Genomic DNA, 18,049 nt, shown 5'->3' with positions numbered 1-18,049 from the left:
GCCCGATCGGGATTTACATCTGCACTTTGTATGAAGCACTATCCGATTGCTATCCGAATCCCCCAAAATGCCTTTTAATGCAAGATGCATCATGGGTTAATACACATACCTTTTGCTCTATACGCTGTTCTGTCTCATAATTCAGGATTGGTCTGAGGCCATGCTGGTCCACTGGGGCATGAGGATCCAGACTGAAGTTAAGGCTGATGAAAATGGGGGAGAGTTTGTCCCGAAACTCCTCTTCGTCCTGTAACAGAGAGATGCAACTACGTGAGTGACTGATGTAAATGACATTTGTCGTCTGTTGTCTCCAAGAGTTGATTATCTGGTGTATTAATGTCTGCTCTCAATGATCTGAAACAAGCAGACACTTCCAATGACAAGCAAAAAAATGTCCATCCTTTTATTGTAAAAACCCTCTTCCAAGTAAATGCGAGAGAAAAAAAGTTGTCACTTTACAAAATCAAGAGCAGATGTTCAAACAGCAACTATTGGCCTAAATGTATAGTCTGTTTTAGGTTTCTCTAAGAACCAGCCACAGCTATGTGGCCCCTTCAAAGCCAGAGTAAAAGGAAGAAATGGTGTACAAACAATGGTGTTGACTGGCAGTTTCTGCTCACACCATCTCTTGTGCGGTCAAAGAGCAAAGTGCTCTGATCATTATGCCCTTACAATGAGCATCTACACATACGACTTAGGCGCTTTTGGCAGGCAATCGCTTTGATCAGGTCACCGCTGACTGATGAGAAGATTGGTACTGTACTGGTTTCGCCTCAAATTGCACTTCAAACAGCAACTTCAAGCCCTGTCTTTGAGGAAATGACTTTTACCCTCTGCCCTACCAGCAAGTTAATCACATTCACCTGGTGCTGCAGGTGCAACAAAGTCTGTGATTAGATGGCTCGAATGAAAACAAATCGGCGCTCTGTCTCCTGAGGGCCAAGATTAACAAAAGGCATTGACGTTCGTCCCGGGAATTAGACTTTTAAGTTTTTCGCACGGCGGCGTAAAAATATGAGGGAAATAAAAAAGGACAAATTGAGGTTCGAGAGATGGCCAGTGTGACTGACCCGCAGGTAGATCCTGGCATCGTGGCACAAGCGTTCTCCGTTGGCGAGGCGGAGGGTCTTCAGCAGACTGGGCTGCTGGCTGTCCAGAAACAGGGTCCTCCTGATGGAGTCCTTCTGGTGCTGCTTCACACTGTCCAACTGAACCTCCACCACAAAGCCTTGGAAATATACACACGTAAAGACACGCGCACAAAGTAAGAAAACGGCGAACACGCGCATCGTCCTTTCATCTACACCTATGGCTGTATTAAACACAAAAAATGTATGTAAATGTAGACCATAAACGCATATCTGCACAGACACATTACACGAGTGCCTCACCACATCCAAATGCCCACACATGGAATGGTGAAAATGGTTATGGTAAAGCTACTTCATGCTCTATTTTCTGCTCTCTATACAGCATACAGAAAGAGGAATTTGCTGTGGCCCACATGACGACAACTATGTGGAGAACACAGACACACACACCCTCAAAGTAAGAACACACACACTTCTTCTAAACTGCCGGAGCCCACCGAGTTACTCTGTGTTTACACGATTGTTCTTTAATCTTGATCTTCACTGCCAAATTGACCACAGTGAGGTCCGGCATACTTGTGGCAACACAAAGAAAGCAAGGTAATAGGGACCATCTGTGTGTGTGTGTGTGTGTGTGTGTGTGTGTGTGTGTGTGTGTGTGTGTGTGTGCCTCACCTAGATGAGAGGGGAGGTGCTTCCCATTAGCCAGTAGGCAGAATCCGATGCTGACACTGGAGGTTGAACACAGACAAAAAATATGGGGGGAAAAACTTGAGCACTGAGCTTTTACAGATGTGTTTACACTGACTTGAGGTACTTCTGTACAGCCGATCCTTTTCTGCTTAAAATGTATAATCTTTAAGATTTTCACAAGATTAAATCCAATGTTTGATACCGCGTATGCTCGACATTTTCATCTGCAATTACCTCTCTGTATGGTAGTTTTTATTGGTAGTGGCTGAGTCCGCCATCCCCATGCTGGATTCAGATTGCCTATCTAAGCACGAGGGATTTTACAGGAGAACGATGTAACATGTAATCCAGCGTTAATGTTGAGTCATTTTATGTCACTGATATCAGCCTCAGTGTTCACAGTCTCTAAGCTCTCTAACGTTGTGGTCATATTTCTATGCACACATGGATGTGGACAGCTGTGAACGCCTTCCACACATGTGCACTATAAACAAGATGGCGACCCCATGACAGCAAGAAGAGATCAAATGAGTTTTACAAAAACTGGAATCATCCCCTCGCGGTAGTATACCTCTGTCAACCAGTCATGCTGCAGTTTACATTGACTTCTGTCCAAAATGTCATCACTTTCATTTTATCCTTTTAGACATGTGTGTGAAATTGTTATAATTAGCATATGAATTATTGAGTCATGGCCAAAAACGGGTTTTGTGAGGTCACAGTGACCTTTGACCACCAATTTCGAATCAGTTCAACCTTTAGTGCAATTGGAGGCTTGTGCCAAATGTGAAGAAATTCACTCATGGTGTTCCTGAGATGTCACGTTCACGAGAATATGATGGACGTGAGGTTTACAGTGACCTTTGACCACCCAAATCTAATCAGGTGCAGGTGGATGTTTAATCCATATTTGGAGAAATTCGTTCAAGGCGTTCTTGAGGTATCACGTTACCGGACGGACAACCCCAAAAAACACGACACTGCCCCCGGCACATGGCATAAAAACTCAAATCTGAAATCCGCAAACTCCAAAAAAAACATGCAAGCAGTGACGCAGGCGTAGCGTAGTCATGCTTGTTGATGTTGTTGTCGACAACCCCTATGTTCGCATAACAGCCTGTTTCGACACGTCTTCACTGTTTCCTCTATGTAGATCAGTCACATGTTTATTCATGCAAACATCCAACCACCTAGTTACAACAACTCTGGTCCGTGTTAATAGACAAATACTGTATTTACTGTAGTCTATTATAAGGTAGTCTTAATAACTGCACTCTCTCTGCCGTTTTGTCTTCCCATATGACTGCTCCACCTTTCTCCCACTTCCTCTCCTCCGCTCCTCTCATCTTCTTTTTGTCACCACGGCAGCGAAAAAAAACACCCATAAACACGAAAACAAGGCCTACTTGTATCAGACACTTAAAAAAATGAATTGTCGACCGCCTCTCACGGCGGTCTAAAAACGTTCCATCTTTAATACGATGGTTAGAGCGGTCTTGCGGAAAGAGCTTCATTGAGATTGAAAGCGGGGGGAATTTTCCCTTTTTTTTCTTCTTTTTTTTCTTCATTTTTTTCCTCTACTGGTTCTAAGAATACTGCAGTTCGGAGCAGCTTGGACAGGAAACTGGCAAACATGAGGTCATTTGACATTCTCCGGAGGTAAAGTTTAGAAAGCTGAAAGTGAACCAACATTTGCAAGACTTTCCATGTTCTGTTATTCTCAGAGAGCCCACACTCGCAGAACTCTTAAGCTGTTTGTCAAACCATTCAAAGATATTTCCGCTATGATGACAACTACTGTATGGTGGATCAAACAGTGTATAATCTTCCTATTAAGATATAAGTGGAGCTGAGCTTTCTTTAAGGAGAATAGTCGACGTCCATACCAAGACACAGCGATGGTTTCATTCGCTGTGATTAGCTCACAAGTCTTCTCCTCCTGGTTGAACATGGTCGGCTGCACCGTGAGAGACGCACTGGCGCTCACTATCGGCCGAGCCCTGATTGGAGAGACGGACCACAAAAGGATAAGAATAAAAGCAAGAGACTATACATCTGTTAATACACTCCTACATCCCTTAACATACCTGTATAGCACCGCTTTATCGACCCCAAAAGCACCAACAACCAGATCTGCAGGAATGGAAAGAGAGTTCAATGGAGACATCAGAGAAGAGGATGAGGTGTTAGTAGACGCCCGTTTACGCTACCTGGATAGCCGTTTTGATCCAGATCTCTGTCTCCTCGCAGGGCGAAGCCAAAACTGGCTGGGAAAGAGCTGGAAGCACATTGGCCAGAGAGAGTCTGAGTGGGCGTGTCCATCAGTCCTCCGGCATGACCGTTATAAATGAGAACCAATCCATGCTGGTCGTCTCCTCCGTAGGGACAGCCGACGGCCATGTCTGATTGTAAACAGCCACAACACACGGTGTGAAGAATCTCATGTTTTCGCAAATATGGTGTATATATATATTTTATCTATATATATATATATATACTTTATTTCAGGCATCTAACCAAGAACGGGCAGTGCAAAGATTCTGACTCATTTACGGGTTTTAAGACTCATTCCTGCAGCACTCTATTTGTATGTACATCTATAACTTATATCTGACGCTAACATGCAGAGCAGCAAACAGTGAATACAGCTCAATGTACTTACATTTCTAGACAGAAAGAAGTATAAACACCCACTGCCACAGGCCATGGTAGGACTGGTGGTTTTGTGGGCCAGTAAAAAAAGGTCACTGATTATTTTGTTGTGTTTTCCTTTGTTTTATGGTGATTTACTTCTTACTGACTTTGGCTGAATCCCTGTAGAATAAAACAAAGGGCCCCCACATTTTAGAAAAGCGGAACATTTGCTGGTTCCAGCTTCTCCAATGTCCAAAATTGCTTTTTCCTGCTAAATGTTATTGTAAATTGAATATCTTTCTGTTTTTCACTCTTATTTACCCAATAAGTAGCCATACTTTTTTATAGAATAAACAATTGAATAACATTTCTTTTATGATCTATTAATCTGCTGATTATTTTCTTGCTAAATGAGTTTTCCATTTTGTCAATACAATGTCACAAATTTGTGAAAATTTCTTCTTTTGGAATAAATATTAAAATATATTTGAGACGTTCACATGAATTTTAGCTTTATTGCCATTGTTCTCCGACATTTAACCCACGCTTTGTGCAGCACACCTACCGTTGAATCCATCCTGGTTGAGATCACCCAGCGGAGCCAGCGACGTGCCGAACCGGCTGAAGGCCTGTTGACCCAGGAGGTGGGACTGGCTTGGCTCCAGCAGCAGAGGGCCCCTCTGGAGGTACACGTACACCTTACCCAGCTCCTCCAGACGCCCATTGACCCCTCGACGCATGAACATCGGAGCTCCCACCACCAGGTCATCCAAACTGGAGAGGGAAGCAAAGGAACGAGACACATTATGGGGACGAAGGTGGAAGGAGAAGAGGGATATCGACAAAAGGCAAAGGATATATCAATCATATTTTAGGGAGTACGTTTTTAGCAGTGATTTATCATTTGGTTTTCCCTTTTAGTATTTTCGGAAAAAACCATCGTATTCCACTTTTTCCCCCCCAATTTTTCTGACAAGCCAATCACAGCAGATTGGGCTTTTTGTTGTGAGGGGATCTTAAAGAGACAGACGCATAAACGAAGCGTTTGACACAGAGAGTGAATACGGCAATATTCAGACAGACAGTAAATGACAAAAACTTTTAAATGTGTAAACAGTAGAAACCCAAAATTCAAGTATTAACCTGAAAAATGTGCACGATATGTCACCTTTAAGGATCTCCACTAGTGTTTACTGTAAAATGATGTTCAACTGCACAGCGTAGTTGGCTAAAGAAAAGTGGAGGTTTCCTGTTGAAAGTTGTGGTCGTTAGAGTGATGAACATGGTTAAAAATCATGTGTGTCCATCTGACTCACTGATACTAAATTAATAGCAACACAAAAACACTGAATAAACGCATATACAGTACAACTACCAAAACATGTTCAAATAACTACACTGAAACCTTAAAAACATGACTTTTGTAATTGTATGCTTCTTCCAGGTTTAGGGAAGTGAAATTGAACTTTAGACTGAGAGGAGCTATACAGACAGAATGAGAGCATTTTCAGATATTTTCATGACACTTTAGAGAGTCACAGGGTGACAGAACTGAAACATTGGAAACTTCCAAACGGTCACACACTGTTTCAGTGACCACATCTTTCACTTTTAGTCTCATTTTCTATTTTTCATTTCTCTACCTCCTCTGTCATTTTGCTCTCCATATACTAATTTATTTGCCATCACATGTCCTGCCGTCACTCCGTCCACTCACCCATCGTTGTTGATGTCGGTGGCGGCCACCGCGTAGCCGAAGTAGGACCCCATCTGGAACGCATTACAAACAAGACCCAGTTAGCCTGTAATCACACCACGGTGTACAGATCCCTTTCTTTTCTCTCATTTTCTCTCTCCATGTCCCTTTTTTTTCCTCCTTTGTACCCTCCACCACCACCCCCAGAGGCTTTCCTCCTCAATCTCTCAATCCCACGGTCCCCTGGGGTCTCCTCTTCTCCCTTTTCATGGAGCTCAGTGTTAGAGCTCCTGAGGAGAGGTAGGGGGTCCGGGGATCGGGGACTCAAACACCTTTAAAACTCACTCGTGGGGCTTGAGTTTTTCCGGTTTAATTTCATACCACATATGATAAATTAGGGTCATGTTACACTTCTTGGGGAGACTCTCACTTCAAAGTGATTTGTAGCTATGCAGGTATGAGTTTGGAGACCCTTGTGAAAAGCAAGACCGAATATTGGGCTTGTCTTCCTGTATCACACATGCAAAACAGCTCATATCAACAGAAGTCAAACCGAGGCTCAGGGCAAATTCACTGTGATACCCTGTAGGAGCACTGCTTTACCAGATACATTCACACTTAGACATATGATCAAGACTTCCTGTAGAGCTGAACCACCACTAATGTTCATCTGAAGTGAGGTGAAATCAGCAAGCTTAGGAAAGGTGCCCACAAGTCAGTTCTCACAGTCATGAGCTGTATTTCGGAACTGTCTTACAATTTTATGCGTGGTATTTTTTGACCACTTGAGGGCAGTGACACCAAGTTGTGAACATAACACTGACATATCATCACCTTTAAGTTCATGTGGTGAACGAGTAAAGCTGCAGGTGAAAAGTCCCTTCAGGTTCATCATTGAGAGTGAGCCCTTTTACATCATTACATGATTTTATTATTGTAAAACTACAAATTATAGCCACTTCAAGTGGAGGACTCCAGGATTAAATACGACACGTCCTCAAACCTATGTTGGCTAATGACTCCCAAAACGACCGCTCTGTTTAATGTTGTGAAATAGAACTATTTAGTTAGGTTTAGGAAAAGGTTGTGGTACAAGTTAGAAGTTACTGTGTTACGTACGAGAAGTCGTTACGTACTAATGTAATGTATGTATGTACCCTAAAAGACTACCTTAAAATAATGCTCCTGTCACACTTACTACGGCCGCTAGGTCGCCGCCTAACAACAAACGTTAATATGGGTCATAGAAAAGCTGCTTGCACAGCGGTTTTCGGTGAGGACGGCTTTAATAAGTCAGAAACGACTGTTTGGAGAATATCTACATCCTTTTTTAGAAAGATACTTTTTTTTTAGCTAATACTAATGTTTGTCATATTAACAATGGCTCACATAACATACCCACAAATAATTATAAGTCAACTTTTCTTGTCTGTTTTGGATCAGAGTTTAGCAGTAGGCAGCTATTTTCAGAGAAAAAGCTCTAAAAAACCATTATACCCTACCTGCTCAGCACCAGACTAAGTTAGCTTAACTAGTTGATAATCATAGTGGAGCATCAAGCAGTAAAAGCAGGCAAAGTTAGCATCTAAAAGCCAGCCAGTCACATATCTAACATTGACATGATCGGTTAAAGAGCCAGAGATTTCCCTCAGGATGTGGTGGGGACCAAAACAGAGCTAAAAGGAGAGTGAATAACTATTTGTATAGCACATTTCAACAACAAGGCAATTCAAAGTGCTTAATACTGGCTCAAAATACTGTATGTTAATGTTGTGTTAGCCTATTCTTCTGCTGCCAAGTTGCCAAAAAAATAGTTAATGCAGCTTCAAATTTAATTGTGTTAGCTAACTTTGCAAACAGAACGAAAGCAGTAGAAAAAATTCCACACTTCTTTACTTTAAAATTTAATTGTGCCAGATTTTGAAATTATTTACAACCTCTGTAAAGTAACAACTTTATACTAATGAAATACTATTTTGAAATTATCATACTATAATAATTGGATAAGGGCGACCAACATGTTTTACTGAGAAAAGATTTATAGATAAAATAACCAAATAATAATGGTAATTAACCTTTAAAATCAATCCTCAAATCAAGCAGAACCAGAGCAGTCTCTCCCCGTAATGGTCTGATACCCCCAGTATGGCAAAATCTCTGACACCTGACACATTTCTATTTTCTAATATATCGTCATCATATCGAGTAACCGAAGTATAAAGTCTGCACATTGGTCTGCTCCAAGCAAATGAAACATGGGTTAAAATAATAGTTACTGGTATAACAAATTACAAAATTTGAGGTTTCATTCAACAAACAAACAGGCCTCTTGCACAAATCCCCTCTGGTGTGTTTTCGCAGCTGAGTCAGACTACACAGTCCAAGAGGGACGAGCATTCTCTCCCAGAGAGCAGAGAGTCCATCAGCCGGGAGTTCACCTCAGATCACCCTCACTGTGACTTAACAGTTTACTCAGCGCCCTCAGCCCTGAGACGGACACCTCGGAGCAGTCACTGATGACCTCCCACACTGAAGACACACGCACGCACACACACACACACACACACACACACACACACACACATACTCATGCTTCCCCATGTGTGCATGGTCACATGCTATTACATCTTGCAATACCTACACAATGAATCCTTGTTAAATTACACAAAAAACTAACCCATAAATCTAATTTCCCTATATTGTAGCTGGCATGTCCCAACTTAAAGGTTAGGTTAAAAACTGTTCAAGTATGTCTCAAAACAATGTTCAAATGCATATATGTACATTGAAAGTATGTTGAGTTTTTGGTCTCCTGTCAGTGCTGGCTGTGAAGAGGACCCTTCCTAAATAGATTTCAATGTAAGTGATGGGGGACAGAGTCCTCGTTTTGTTTAAGAATACATTCTTAAGTTGAACCAAAACTAAAATGAAGCCTTCAGCAGTCTAAGGTCGACAACAATTGGATAACTTCCAAAGCTAAAGTCACATTAGTGCCAAATTTCTGCTTTGAGTTAGTATCTGTTTTTGCCGAAGCTCAGTATTGAAGTAAGGTTTCCATCCACCAGTGTTAGGCTCATTTGGGATTGAAAACGTGAGTGGAGCCACCGCAAATTACAAAAACACTTGAAATATTGCAATTTTCGTTTTCTGAATCGCAAAAGGTGGTTGTCTATAAAACAAAGTGCAATGCAAACAGACTCAGCCAATAAATCCTGACATACAGTACATGAAGCATGCGACTTGAACGTCCAGCTTCGGCTCCACTGAAGAGACGAGAAAGGGTGGCAGTTTAAATCAGATATGTGTGGAACGGTGAGGAGACAGTTACCTTCCTCAAATAAATACATGAAATCAATAACTGCATATTTCCATCTTGTCTTTTACGTTGTTTCCCACAGTTTGGGGTTTGAATGCTACTGTTTGAATAACTTCATCTTATTGCTTCCTCTTCTTCAGCAATGTTTTAATGGCACCCAACAAGAGAATTATAGCCACAAACTGTTTATCTTTATCTTTTTTCCAACTGCTAATATTCACATGACAGTAGTAGACGAAACCACTAACTAGCCGGAGACCATCCATTGGTCGCCCCACTTAATGTGGGATCCCATTACAAGATGGTCTCTAGTTTGATATTTGTTTTGCCAACTTTCTAGAAATTCTGTTAAATTGTGCACTACATTCTGATGGAAACCTGACTACTGTCCATGGAAGAACAAAGACGGAACTTCATACTTAAACTAGAGACCATCTTGCAATGGGATCACACCATCCAGGGAGTAAAGGGGGGCAGTCAATGGCCCCTTCCCCACTTCCTGACCCCCTACTTCCGGGGTACTTGCTCCAACCACACCCGTCTTCAAAATTGTCCTTCATTTTCAACTACATATCTGTAAAGTTTCGTGACTGCATGTTGCATGGTTGCGACTCAATCGCATTGACAAAATCTCTACTCTACACTCTCTTCACACACACACACAGACTCACAAGGTGGAACAATAACAGCATTGCTATAAACATTGTAACTTTAAAAAGATACACACTTTATGTCAGAAACTCAAATAAACATATAAATATGACTAAATACTATTTTTCTGACAAATTCTGCCAGTCCTCAGTACTTCCCATTTCAAAAACACATGCTGAATCAATAAAGTGACAACATGAACACTGTGCCGGTCTGCTGTTTCTGGGTTTGATTTGCAGCTTTTAGAAACCATGAGCTGTGCATACTGTAAGCTCGACCTCTGACCCTGATATAGGCCTCCTCTCCACGGGGCAAATTCCTTCGTCTCCAGCCCTCCTTTACACATGCCACTTTAAATGTGTACCCACGTCATGAAAAAAAAGGAGCCAGGCTATTACAAAAATAATCCCCCGACCAGATGTGCACATACCTGCTCCCCTGTCAAGTTGAGCAGAGACTTCAGATCCCTTCCATTTAATATTGACACCTATATAGAGATGGAAAAAAGTAATTATCCGAGTACTGTATACTGCACTTCAATACTTTTATGTTTTGTCGACTGTTTGCACTGTGAATTGGTGTAATATGAAAATGATGGGGGGCTCCTTACTACTCCATACAGCATGAGTCCTTTTGGAACTCCTGTGACAAAATCTGCAGCAGAAAAAGCAGGGGGCAAAAAGTTAGTAACTCATTTCAGCACAACACTGATAACTAGGAACCGTTGTGACCAACCAACAGGAAAAAAAATGGATTTTTTGATTCTTTGAGACTCGAAATGTTCCCGCTTCCTGAAAGACGTAATAATCCCACCACAATCGTGTGTGTTGATACTGAGCGGTTAAACATTAGACAGAGCTTGTGTTGGGGGTCAGTCAACCCTGTACTCAGCCATGCATTTTGTCTCTCTGCACTGTGAACATGACGCTCACCTTCATCATCATCCCCACTGAACTCGCCACCAGCCACGGAGTAACCTGCAGGAGGGATGAAGAGTGTTAGTGAGAGAAAACAGCTGGGGCTGGAGGTGGTGGGTACAATGAACGGATTTATCACTGAAATGAAAAGGTACCAGATAATAATAATTATTAGAAGTAATAATGCCGACATGTAGCATCTAGTGTACTTTTGTTGAAATATTGGTATTTACTAGTCAAAGAAAAAGCCTTCGTAGCGCTTGATCAACTGACGATCTTAAAAGAGTACTCTTATAACATCTTGCAATGTCTACAACAGCTTCTTATTCACAATGGATCAAAATCTTGCTTGTTAACGCATGACGCCTACGTTACACACGATGCAACTCAACCACCGACTGTTAGGTCAGAGATTCAGGTGTGTTTTGCTAGTAGCGGCTGAAGCCTGGAGCAGAGATGAGGAGGAGGCTGCAGAAGGTGAGTGAGCTCATCTGCGTCTAACTCCACATCTGAAATCACTGGCGGCTCAATTGCATTGTGGGTAATGTAGGCACCAGATTTATTTATTGGAGTGCAATGCTAAATCGATAGGGTACTCTTTTAAAAACAAACAAAGTTATTGTGGGTAACAAAGACTTGAAGAGGTGGAGTGTAACGCACCAAAAAAAATCTTATAATACAAATATTTCTCAGCCACCTGGAAGGGCCACACTTTCCTTTAGTCAACGTTTGAAAGGAGTTAATGAGGAACTGTAGATTTTTCTATATAAAGAGAAACATATGTCCTGAAAGGGTCATCAAGTTGCAATACATTTATATGGCCCTCTTGAGCAGCTCTGTCTATTTACTGGGAATCTGCCAATGAGATTGTGACATACAGAGTCTTGAGTCATGTCTTGAGTTTGTGTTGACTAATTTGGCCTGATAGTGGAACAAGAGGAAAGGTTTTTTCAGTTTTCTGTGTACAAAGTTGACAGTGGTGTTGGTGGATAAGTCATGAAGTCTCCAAACTGGAAAGAATTATTCTTCTGGGGAATATGAATGTGATGAAAGAACTTTAGGAAGATTTTCCAGTTACACATAAAATTTGGCTTGATGGTGGCACTAGAAGTCAGTAAATTCAGGAGGTTCTAAATTGTGTCTAATAAAATTAAAACCAAATTACTACTTTTCTAGGTGTTTATTGTTCCCTTGAAAGTAAATGACCAAAGTCCTGGTCAAAATGTAGACTTCATGGTGGAGTCAGAAAAAAGGTCAGAGGGTTACTTACACCTCAGATATTAACTTTTGGGAACCATCAATATCCATGTCGGATTTATGGTATTCGGCTACTAAAATATGTTGCTCTCGACCAAATTGTTAAAACAGACGGTCAGAAAAAAAAATCCAACTTGGATCAAGAAGTCCGGCTGCTGCCACGCATTGGTTTTGTTGCTTTGAAGCCTCGAGTTCAGCATTCTGTCCCTCGCCATCTTGTTTTTTTTGCAACCAGTGACCGGGAGTGAAGATATTTGGACTGTGGAGGAGTGACGTAGAGAAGTTGTATACGGCTTTGGTAGTGGTAGCAACCTGTCAATCACAAGGTAGCCACTCCCTAAAGCAGTGTGAGTGTCAAACTCAATCACAGAGAGGGCCCAAATTAAAAATTGGGACTATGTTCAGGGCCAAATAGGGTCAACATTTAATAAACAGGATAGAAGGGATATTGGACAAAGTGCAAAAAGAAAAAGGCTACATTATTTTATGCATATGTACCAGGGCAAGATGTTTGGCATCTTTTCTTGGCTGCCAGTTCATTAATATCTGGGGTTAGGTTCTGTGCTGTGGAACCCTCAAGATGGAGTGAAGGTGTGCATCAGTGAGATGACTCCTGTGTGGGTTTCTGTTCATCTTCAACACAGAGAAAAGCTGTTCACACAGGTATGTGCTTCCAAACATGCAGAGCATTTGAGCAGCATGTAGGCGGAGTTGAGGCATCGTTTCAGGGATGAAGCTTGGAAACACAGAGTCATACTTTGCCTTGAGTGTCATTGCACCGGAGGTCTATCAGCTCCACTTGGATGTGCACAGGTGCTCTTTCCACGTCAACTGCAAACGGATCACTGAGCAGTTCAAATTTAAATTTCTGAGCTGCAAAGTCGGCAAATCGCCGAGTGAACTATGTGCCAAGTGCGCCCAGTTTATCAGCAAAATGCGCAGTCGGGAACACAGCAGTGGAGACACGGTTTGTCAACACGGAAAGTGACCCAAGTTTCTTTGCTGCATCTGAGTCTCTCACAGGCGCAGCTTGGTTTGGAAAGCTCTTACTGCATCACACACATCTGTGATCACTCGTCCCCGTCCATGAAGCTGGAGGTTTAGTGAGATGCTTCGTTATGTCGCACAAAAAGGCCAGCTCACATCGCCACTTTTCGTCCCGGAGCTCTGTGGTGTGGTGTGGGGCCAGGTATGATAGACATATGACATTTTGTCGTGGGCCGGATATAATTGTTTCTGAGGGCCGGATTTGGCCCGCGAGTTTGACATGTCTGCCCTAAAGCATAATCCTGTTTCATCGGCTGTTATACTTCAATGGGAGCATAATTTACTAAATGAACATCATGTTGTACTGAAGAAGACTTGAAACTAGAGATTGAGACCATAAACTCATGTTTACCATGTTTACTGAGGTAATAAATCAAGAGAGAAGTAGTCACTTTCTCATAGACTTCTATACAATCTGACTTCTTTTAGCAACCAGAGGAGTCGCCCCCTGATGGCCATTAGAGAGAATGCAAGTTTAAGGCACTTCCACGTCGGCTTCACTTTTCAGAGCCGGAGGTATAACTAGTGTTTGTCATATCCGTAGCAGTATTGTTAGGGTTGGTATATAGTATTAATACTACATCTAGTTTTAACAATCCTATTTGACTCAAGTGTACTTCCTCACCCAGGTAACTGTCATCATAGCTCCCCTGCACCTGTCGTGTCTGAATCTGCCCGGCGACGGACAGCAGAAAGTAGGAGGGGTAGTAGGCCTTCACAATCTCCTCTGTGGTGGCTGAGATCAGCTGGCCTACGGGATGGATGGGCAAGAAAGGGTCAAAGGTCAGAGGTTAAAATAAGACAAGTGACTTTCTGAACTTCTGGCTCCTGAGTTGTTCCGCTTTAGTTTGTCCACAGGCAAATAGAACGGATTGATTTTGAGACGCATTCAGAGGACGAATCTATTGGAAGTTGTCTATATAAAGATCCATGCTGGTCCACATTCTTGCGAGCTCACCTTGCCAGTAAAAGCTGCCCGGTCCTCCAAGCACAACCCTGCCGTCCTGCAACACACAACAGTTGCCAGAGTCTGTGTGTCACCGTGAGTTTCAACAAACAAACTCTGCAAATCTGATGTACTGTACTGAGTGAAATCCCCACTGCTTACTTCAACCAAAACAGAGAAACGGCAAGTATGTGATTATGTAGAAACTAGCAAATATTTCTCTTACCTTGGTGAAGTCTGCACTAAATCCCCCCTGACAATAGCCCTGTCCAACAGGTCCGTGTCTTTCTGCAACAGCACCAAACATGGGAAACACTAATAATATTTCTGTTTCATGAAAACATTCTGTTCTGTTGAGGGCATAATTCTCCCGTGCAATTTTAGTAACATTTCAATTGTACATTGACCCAAAACTGAATTCCAGACACTTTGAAAACAACAGAGGAAAACAGAAAAAAAACAAAGTTCCAGGGTAAATTTGTAGCTTCAGCTTCATCTGGTAACCGTCGATGAGTTCACAGAGCTGACCAAAATTGTAGGCAGCACCCTTCATAAGATAAGCAGGAAGCTGTATTCTAAATATTCAATATACCAACAATATTGTTTTAAACTGAGCAAGACTAATCCTGAACTACAACTTTTTCTTTTCCTCTTGATGTCCACAGGTTTGCAACACATGGCATATATCAGCACTCTCTCCTACATTCATTCATATGGTTTTACTGTTCCAGGAATATAAGAACTGTGTTGTTGGGACAGCCTTGGTACCATCAAAAATATTGATAGAGCAACGTGACAAGAGTCTTCTTCTTTGACTTTTGGGACAATCATGCAGTAAGTTTTGGAATGTTTTGGGAGATGTAAACAGGAAGCATTATGTTGCCATTCGCAACACAAGTTCGCTTTAGGCTGCAACTTGAGTCCCTTTTTAGCCTACATTTGTTTACAGTCTGTAGCACCGTTGAAAGTATGTCAAATTAGCTATTAGCAGTTCCTGTTTGCAGTGTATGTACCCATGTACAGACAACTATCACTGGATTACTTTTATATTGATGAAAAAAGTAAAAATGTGCCAATTCTCAGGCAAGTTCTGGGGTAACAAGAGAATTTATGGACGTTTGTTTGTGAGGACATTGGAGAATGATACCCTCCGGAAGTGTAAGTCACAGACCTGATACACATATAAAACTGTGTGTATCATGTCTGTGTTGTGACTCCGAGAGAGAGTCCAATTTTTGAAGCAAGTTGCAGCAATCGTGCGCTAAAGATTCTAACTACCCAATGCTCCTCCGTGAGCTGTTAAGTTAACAAGTGGGTTAAATCAACGGATGGAACTTCTTATTGTTCAACACAGGCATATGTGAGCTGCACTCCAGTCTTCCCTCGTAGCTATTTTCAACAAACAAAGGTCTGAGAAACCCACATAGTTATCAGCTATCTGGTGAACATAGTCGAGTATCAGTCACGTAAACACCACCGGCGGTTGGCTGTCATTACAGCTGCTCACCTGTCCGGCAGGGGGCGTACTCCACAAACGTTTTGAGACCATCTACAGAAAGGTAGCAGGTTCCTGTGACATCGGCGAAGGGTGCGTCATGTTCGGTCCTCCAGTAATACCTGGGAGCACAAGCCTGGCAAGAACAATGAGACGGCTCAGTGACAAAAGGACATGACCGTATTTTCTAGTTGTGAAGTTATTAATTAACCCTTCCATTAGCCAACTAGACTTTGTGGGGAATAGGTTGTTAGAAATAGCATTGCTTGGGAGTGCTTCAAATGTTTGCTATACTTTTAAGCAGCAGCTGTGTGCTGCTCTGTATTACATTTAGGAATGTATTCAATGTCATTTGCTGTACTCATGGTTAAGTGCTCATTTTGTAACCCTTCGTCTTTGTAAAAGTGAAGCATATTGTTTGAAAATACTTGCAATAATCGGAAACCATCAAATTGTGTTAGCATCCGAGGAAAGATTATCGCACTGGCACCAATGAGTCTACCCTACAAGTACAATACTGTTCCTTTATCTCAATGTCTTCTACATGAATTATCAACAGCTGAGATTGATTACGTTTTGCCTGGGCCCTGTCATTTTTTGCTGTGTTAGCATCCAGCTAAATTAGCATTACGCATTCAGCGTTATGCATTAAGCGTTACGCATTCAGCATTCTTCAATCTCGGAACCCATTGGCTGTCGGTCTGACGCCGGCCAATATTTCTGGGGTTCTGGCGAAGACAGCAGATATCCAGATAACAGACTTCCTCTTGTGCCGGTAATTGTTTACAGTCAGATTAGCGACATGACCCGCGAAAATCAAGCATAGTGCCAGGATTTCAATTTTGGATGGGCCAAAGTAATTTTGGCTGGGCCATTTTATTACAGAAGTTAAAACTAGTTACCCTTCCTTTGATGGTTTCCAACTGGTAGGCTCGCTAAAACAGAAATGACTGACATCGTGCTGGAAGAGGACTAGCGCATCTGGTTGATTATGACACTTTAATATTTTTCTGAAACATTTTCAATGCAGAGATAGTTTATTATTACAAACGTTTTATGCCTTTATTGTTCATTTAATCTCATTCTACTTATCAAAAATGCCAAACTCAGGCACGTGAGGCCCACCCACAATGCCTCTGCTGGCATAAATTAAGTTTGAGTTGAGAGATGAAGTCAACCACCAGATTGTTTCACAACTGGCAATTAGCCAAGGTAAGATTGTCAGACGATAAGTGGTGAGTTCCAAGATTGCATTTTTACCAATGTGTACCGCCTCTTTTGCTCTTCATACAAACTTTTACTCAGTATGCAACCAAAGCCCACTCAAATCTGATTGCTCAATACTACTTGGAGTACAAATGGAAACCAGAACGCTTCAGATACCTACATTTTGGCCTCTTGCCTACAGATTCAGCATTCATATGCAGATAGATTTTTTAATACCAAAGCTTATGGTGAAAGAGTCGTCAGATTGTTGGTTGAGTTTACTTGTTTTCTGCATGGGACACAGTGTTAGAAATGTTCGGAAACGTGGACATTAAGCAACCCCACATTGAGTCCCAAAAGACCATATTTAAAAAATCCCTGCTCGCGCACCAACAATAAAACTTTATTGATTAAACAAACAATTGTTTGCATAGCATATCATCCCACAGTATCCAAACAGAACAACCAACCCTGACCCGCTCTTACCAGGATGCTGTTGCCATGGGAACGCACTGTAGCTCCAAACCACTGATGGGACTTGAACTCGACCTGAGTGTTCACGCCATTTATGTAAAAATATCGATCCCCTAGAAGAACATAGAGAGAAAAAACATATTTTAGGGCGTATTTACACAGAGTTGTACACAGCTCTTTCCATGAGTGAATAACTTATCGCTGCTACACTTTCCTCAATGTCAGGAGTTGCTGTTTTAACTAAGTCAAAGATTCCCCTGTCATCGGTGGTTGATATCTGTGCTGTCAGGGCTTCGTTTGAAAGACCTCCCTCACATGTTCTTGGCTTTTTACATGGATATTTTATGGCCTTGCTCCCGGGGTCTGCAGTCTTAATCCATCCTCCATGCTATGGCAGACATCAAACAGCTCAAAGAGACTTGGACTTTGTTGTTACTGTAACCCAAACGGCTGTACTTCATTGTCAGGACCTGTTTTAAGAAGAGGCCCAGGCAGCGAGACGGCAAGGAATAGTGATGAGGGATGGGATGGTGGAGTGCTAGAGGTGTGTGTGTGTGTGTGTGTGTGATATGTGTGTGTGTGTGTGTGTGGTTTCCTGCCAAATGTTTTACTTTGAAGCCTCAGCA

At 42.0% G+C, this 18,049-nt stretch overlaps 1 protein-coding gene across 1 annotated transcript in view; it reads right to left on the bottom strand.

Moving 5' to 3' along the window:
• The window catches only part of LOC116399063 (integrin alpha-5-like), a 45,918-nt gene that overhangs the window by 17,688 nt on the left and 10,181 nt on the right, over positions 1-18,049 (bottom strand). The window contains exons 3-18 of the mRNA XM_031875921.1: positions 17,436-17,536; positions 15,756-15,879; positions 14,475-14,536; positions 14,261-14,306; positions 13,928-14,053; positions 11,014-11,058; positions 10,692-10,735; positions 10,512-10,568; positions 6,136-6,188; positions 4,984-5,192; positions 3,995-4,186; positions 3,872-3,917; positions 3,671-3,784; positions 1,767-1,822; positions 1,071-1,228; positions 110-247 (exon numbers count right to left, since the gene is read on the bottom strand). Of these exons, the coding sequence (XP_031731781.1) occupies positions 110-247; positions 1,071-1,228; positions 1,767-1,822; positions 3,671-3,784; positions 3,872-3,917; positions 3,995-4,186; positions 4,984-5,192; positions 6,136-6,188; positions 10,512-10,568; positions 10,692-10,735; positions 11,014-11,058; positions 13,928-14,053; positions 14,261-14,306; positions 14,475-14,536; positions 15,756-15,879; positions 17,436-17,536 (1,571 nt within the window). The remainder of the gene's footprint in view (positions 1-109; positions 248-1,070; positions 1,229-1,766; positions 1,823-3,670; positions 3,785-3,871; positions 3,918-3,994; positions 4,187-4,983; positions 5,193-6,135; positions 6,189-10,511; positions 10,569-10,691; positions 10,736-11,013; positions 11,059-13,927; positions 14,054-14,260; positions 14,307-14,474; positions 14,537-15,755; positions 15,880-17,435; positions 17,537-18,049) is intronic.

The sequence above is a fragment of the Anarrhichthys ocellatus genome, unplaced genomic scaffold, assembly GCF_004355925.1.
Source record: "Anarrhichthys ocellatus isolate YVR2014 unplaced genomic scaffold, GSC_Weel_1.0 scaffold100, whole genome shotgun sequence".
Classification (NCBI taxonomy): Eukaryota; Metazoa; Chordata; class Actinopteri; order Perciformes; family Anarhichadidae; genus Anarrhichthys; species Anarrhichthys ocellatus.
Note: the sequence above shows the minus strand (reverse complement) of the source record. Positions and strands in the feature narration are given on the sequence as shown.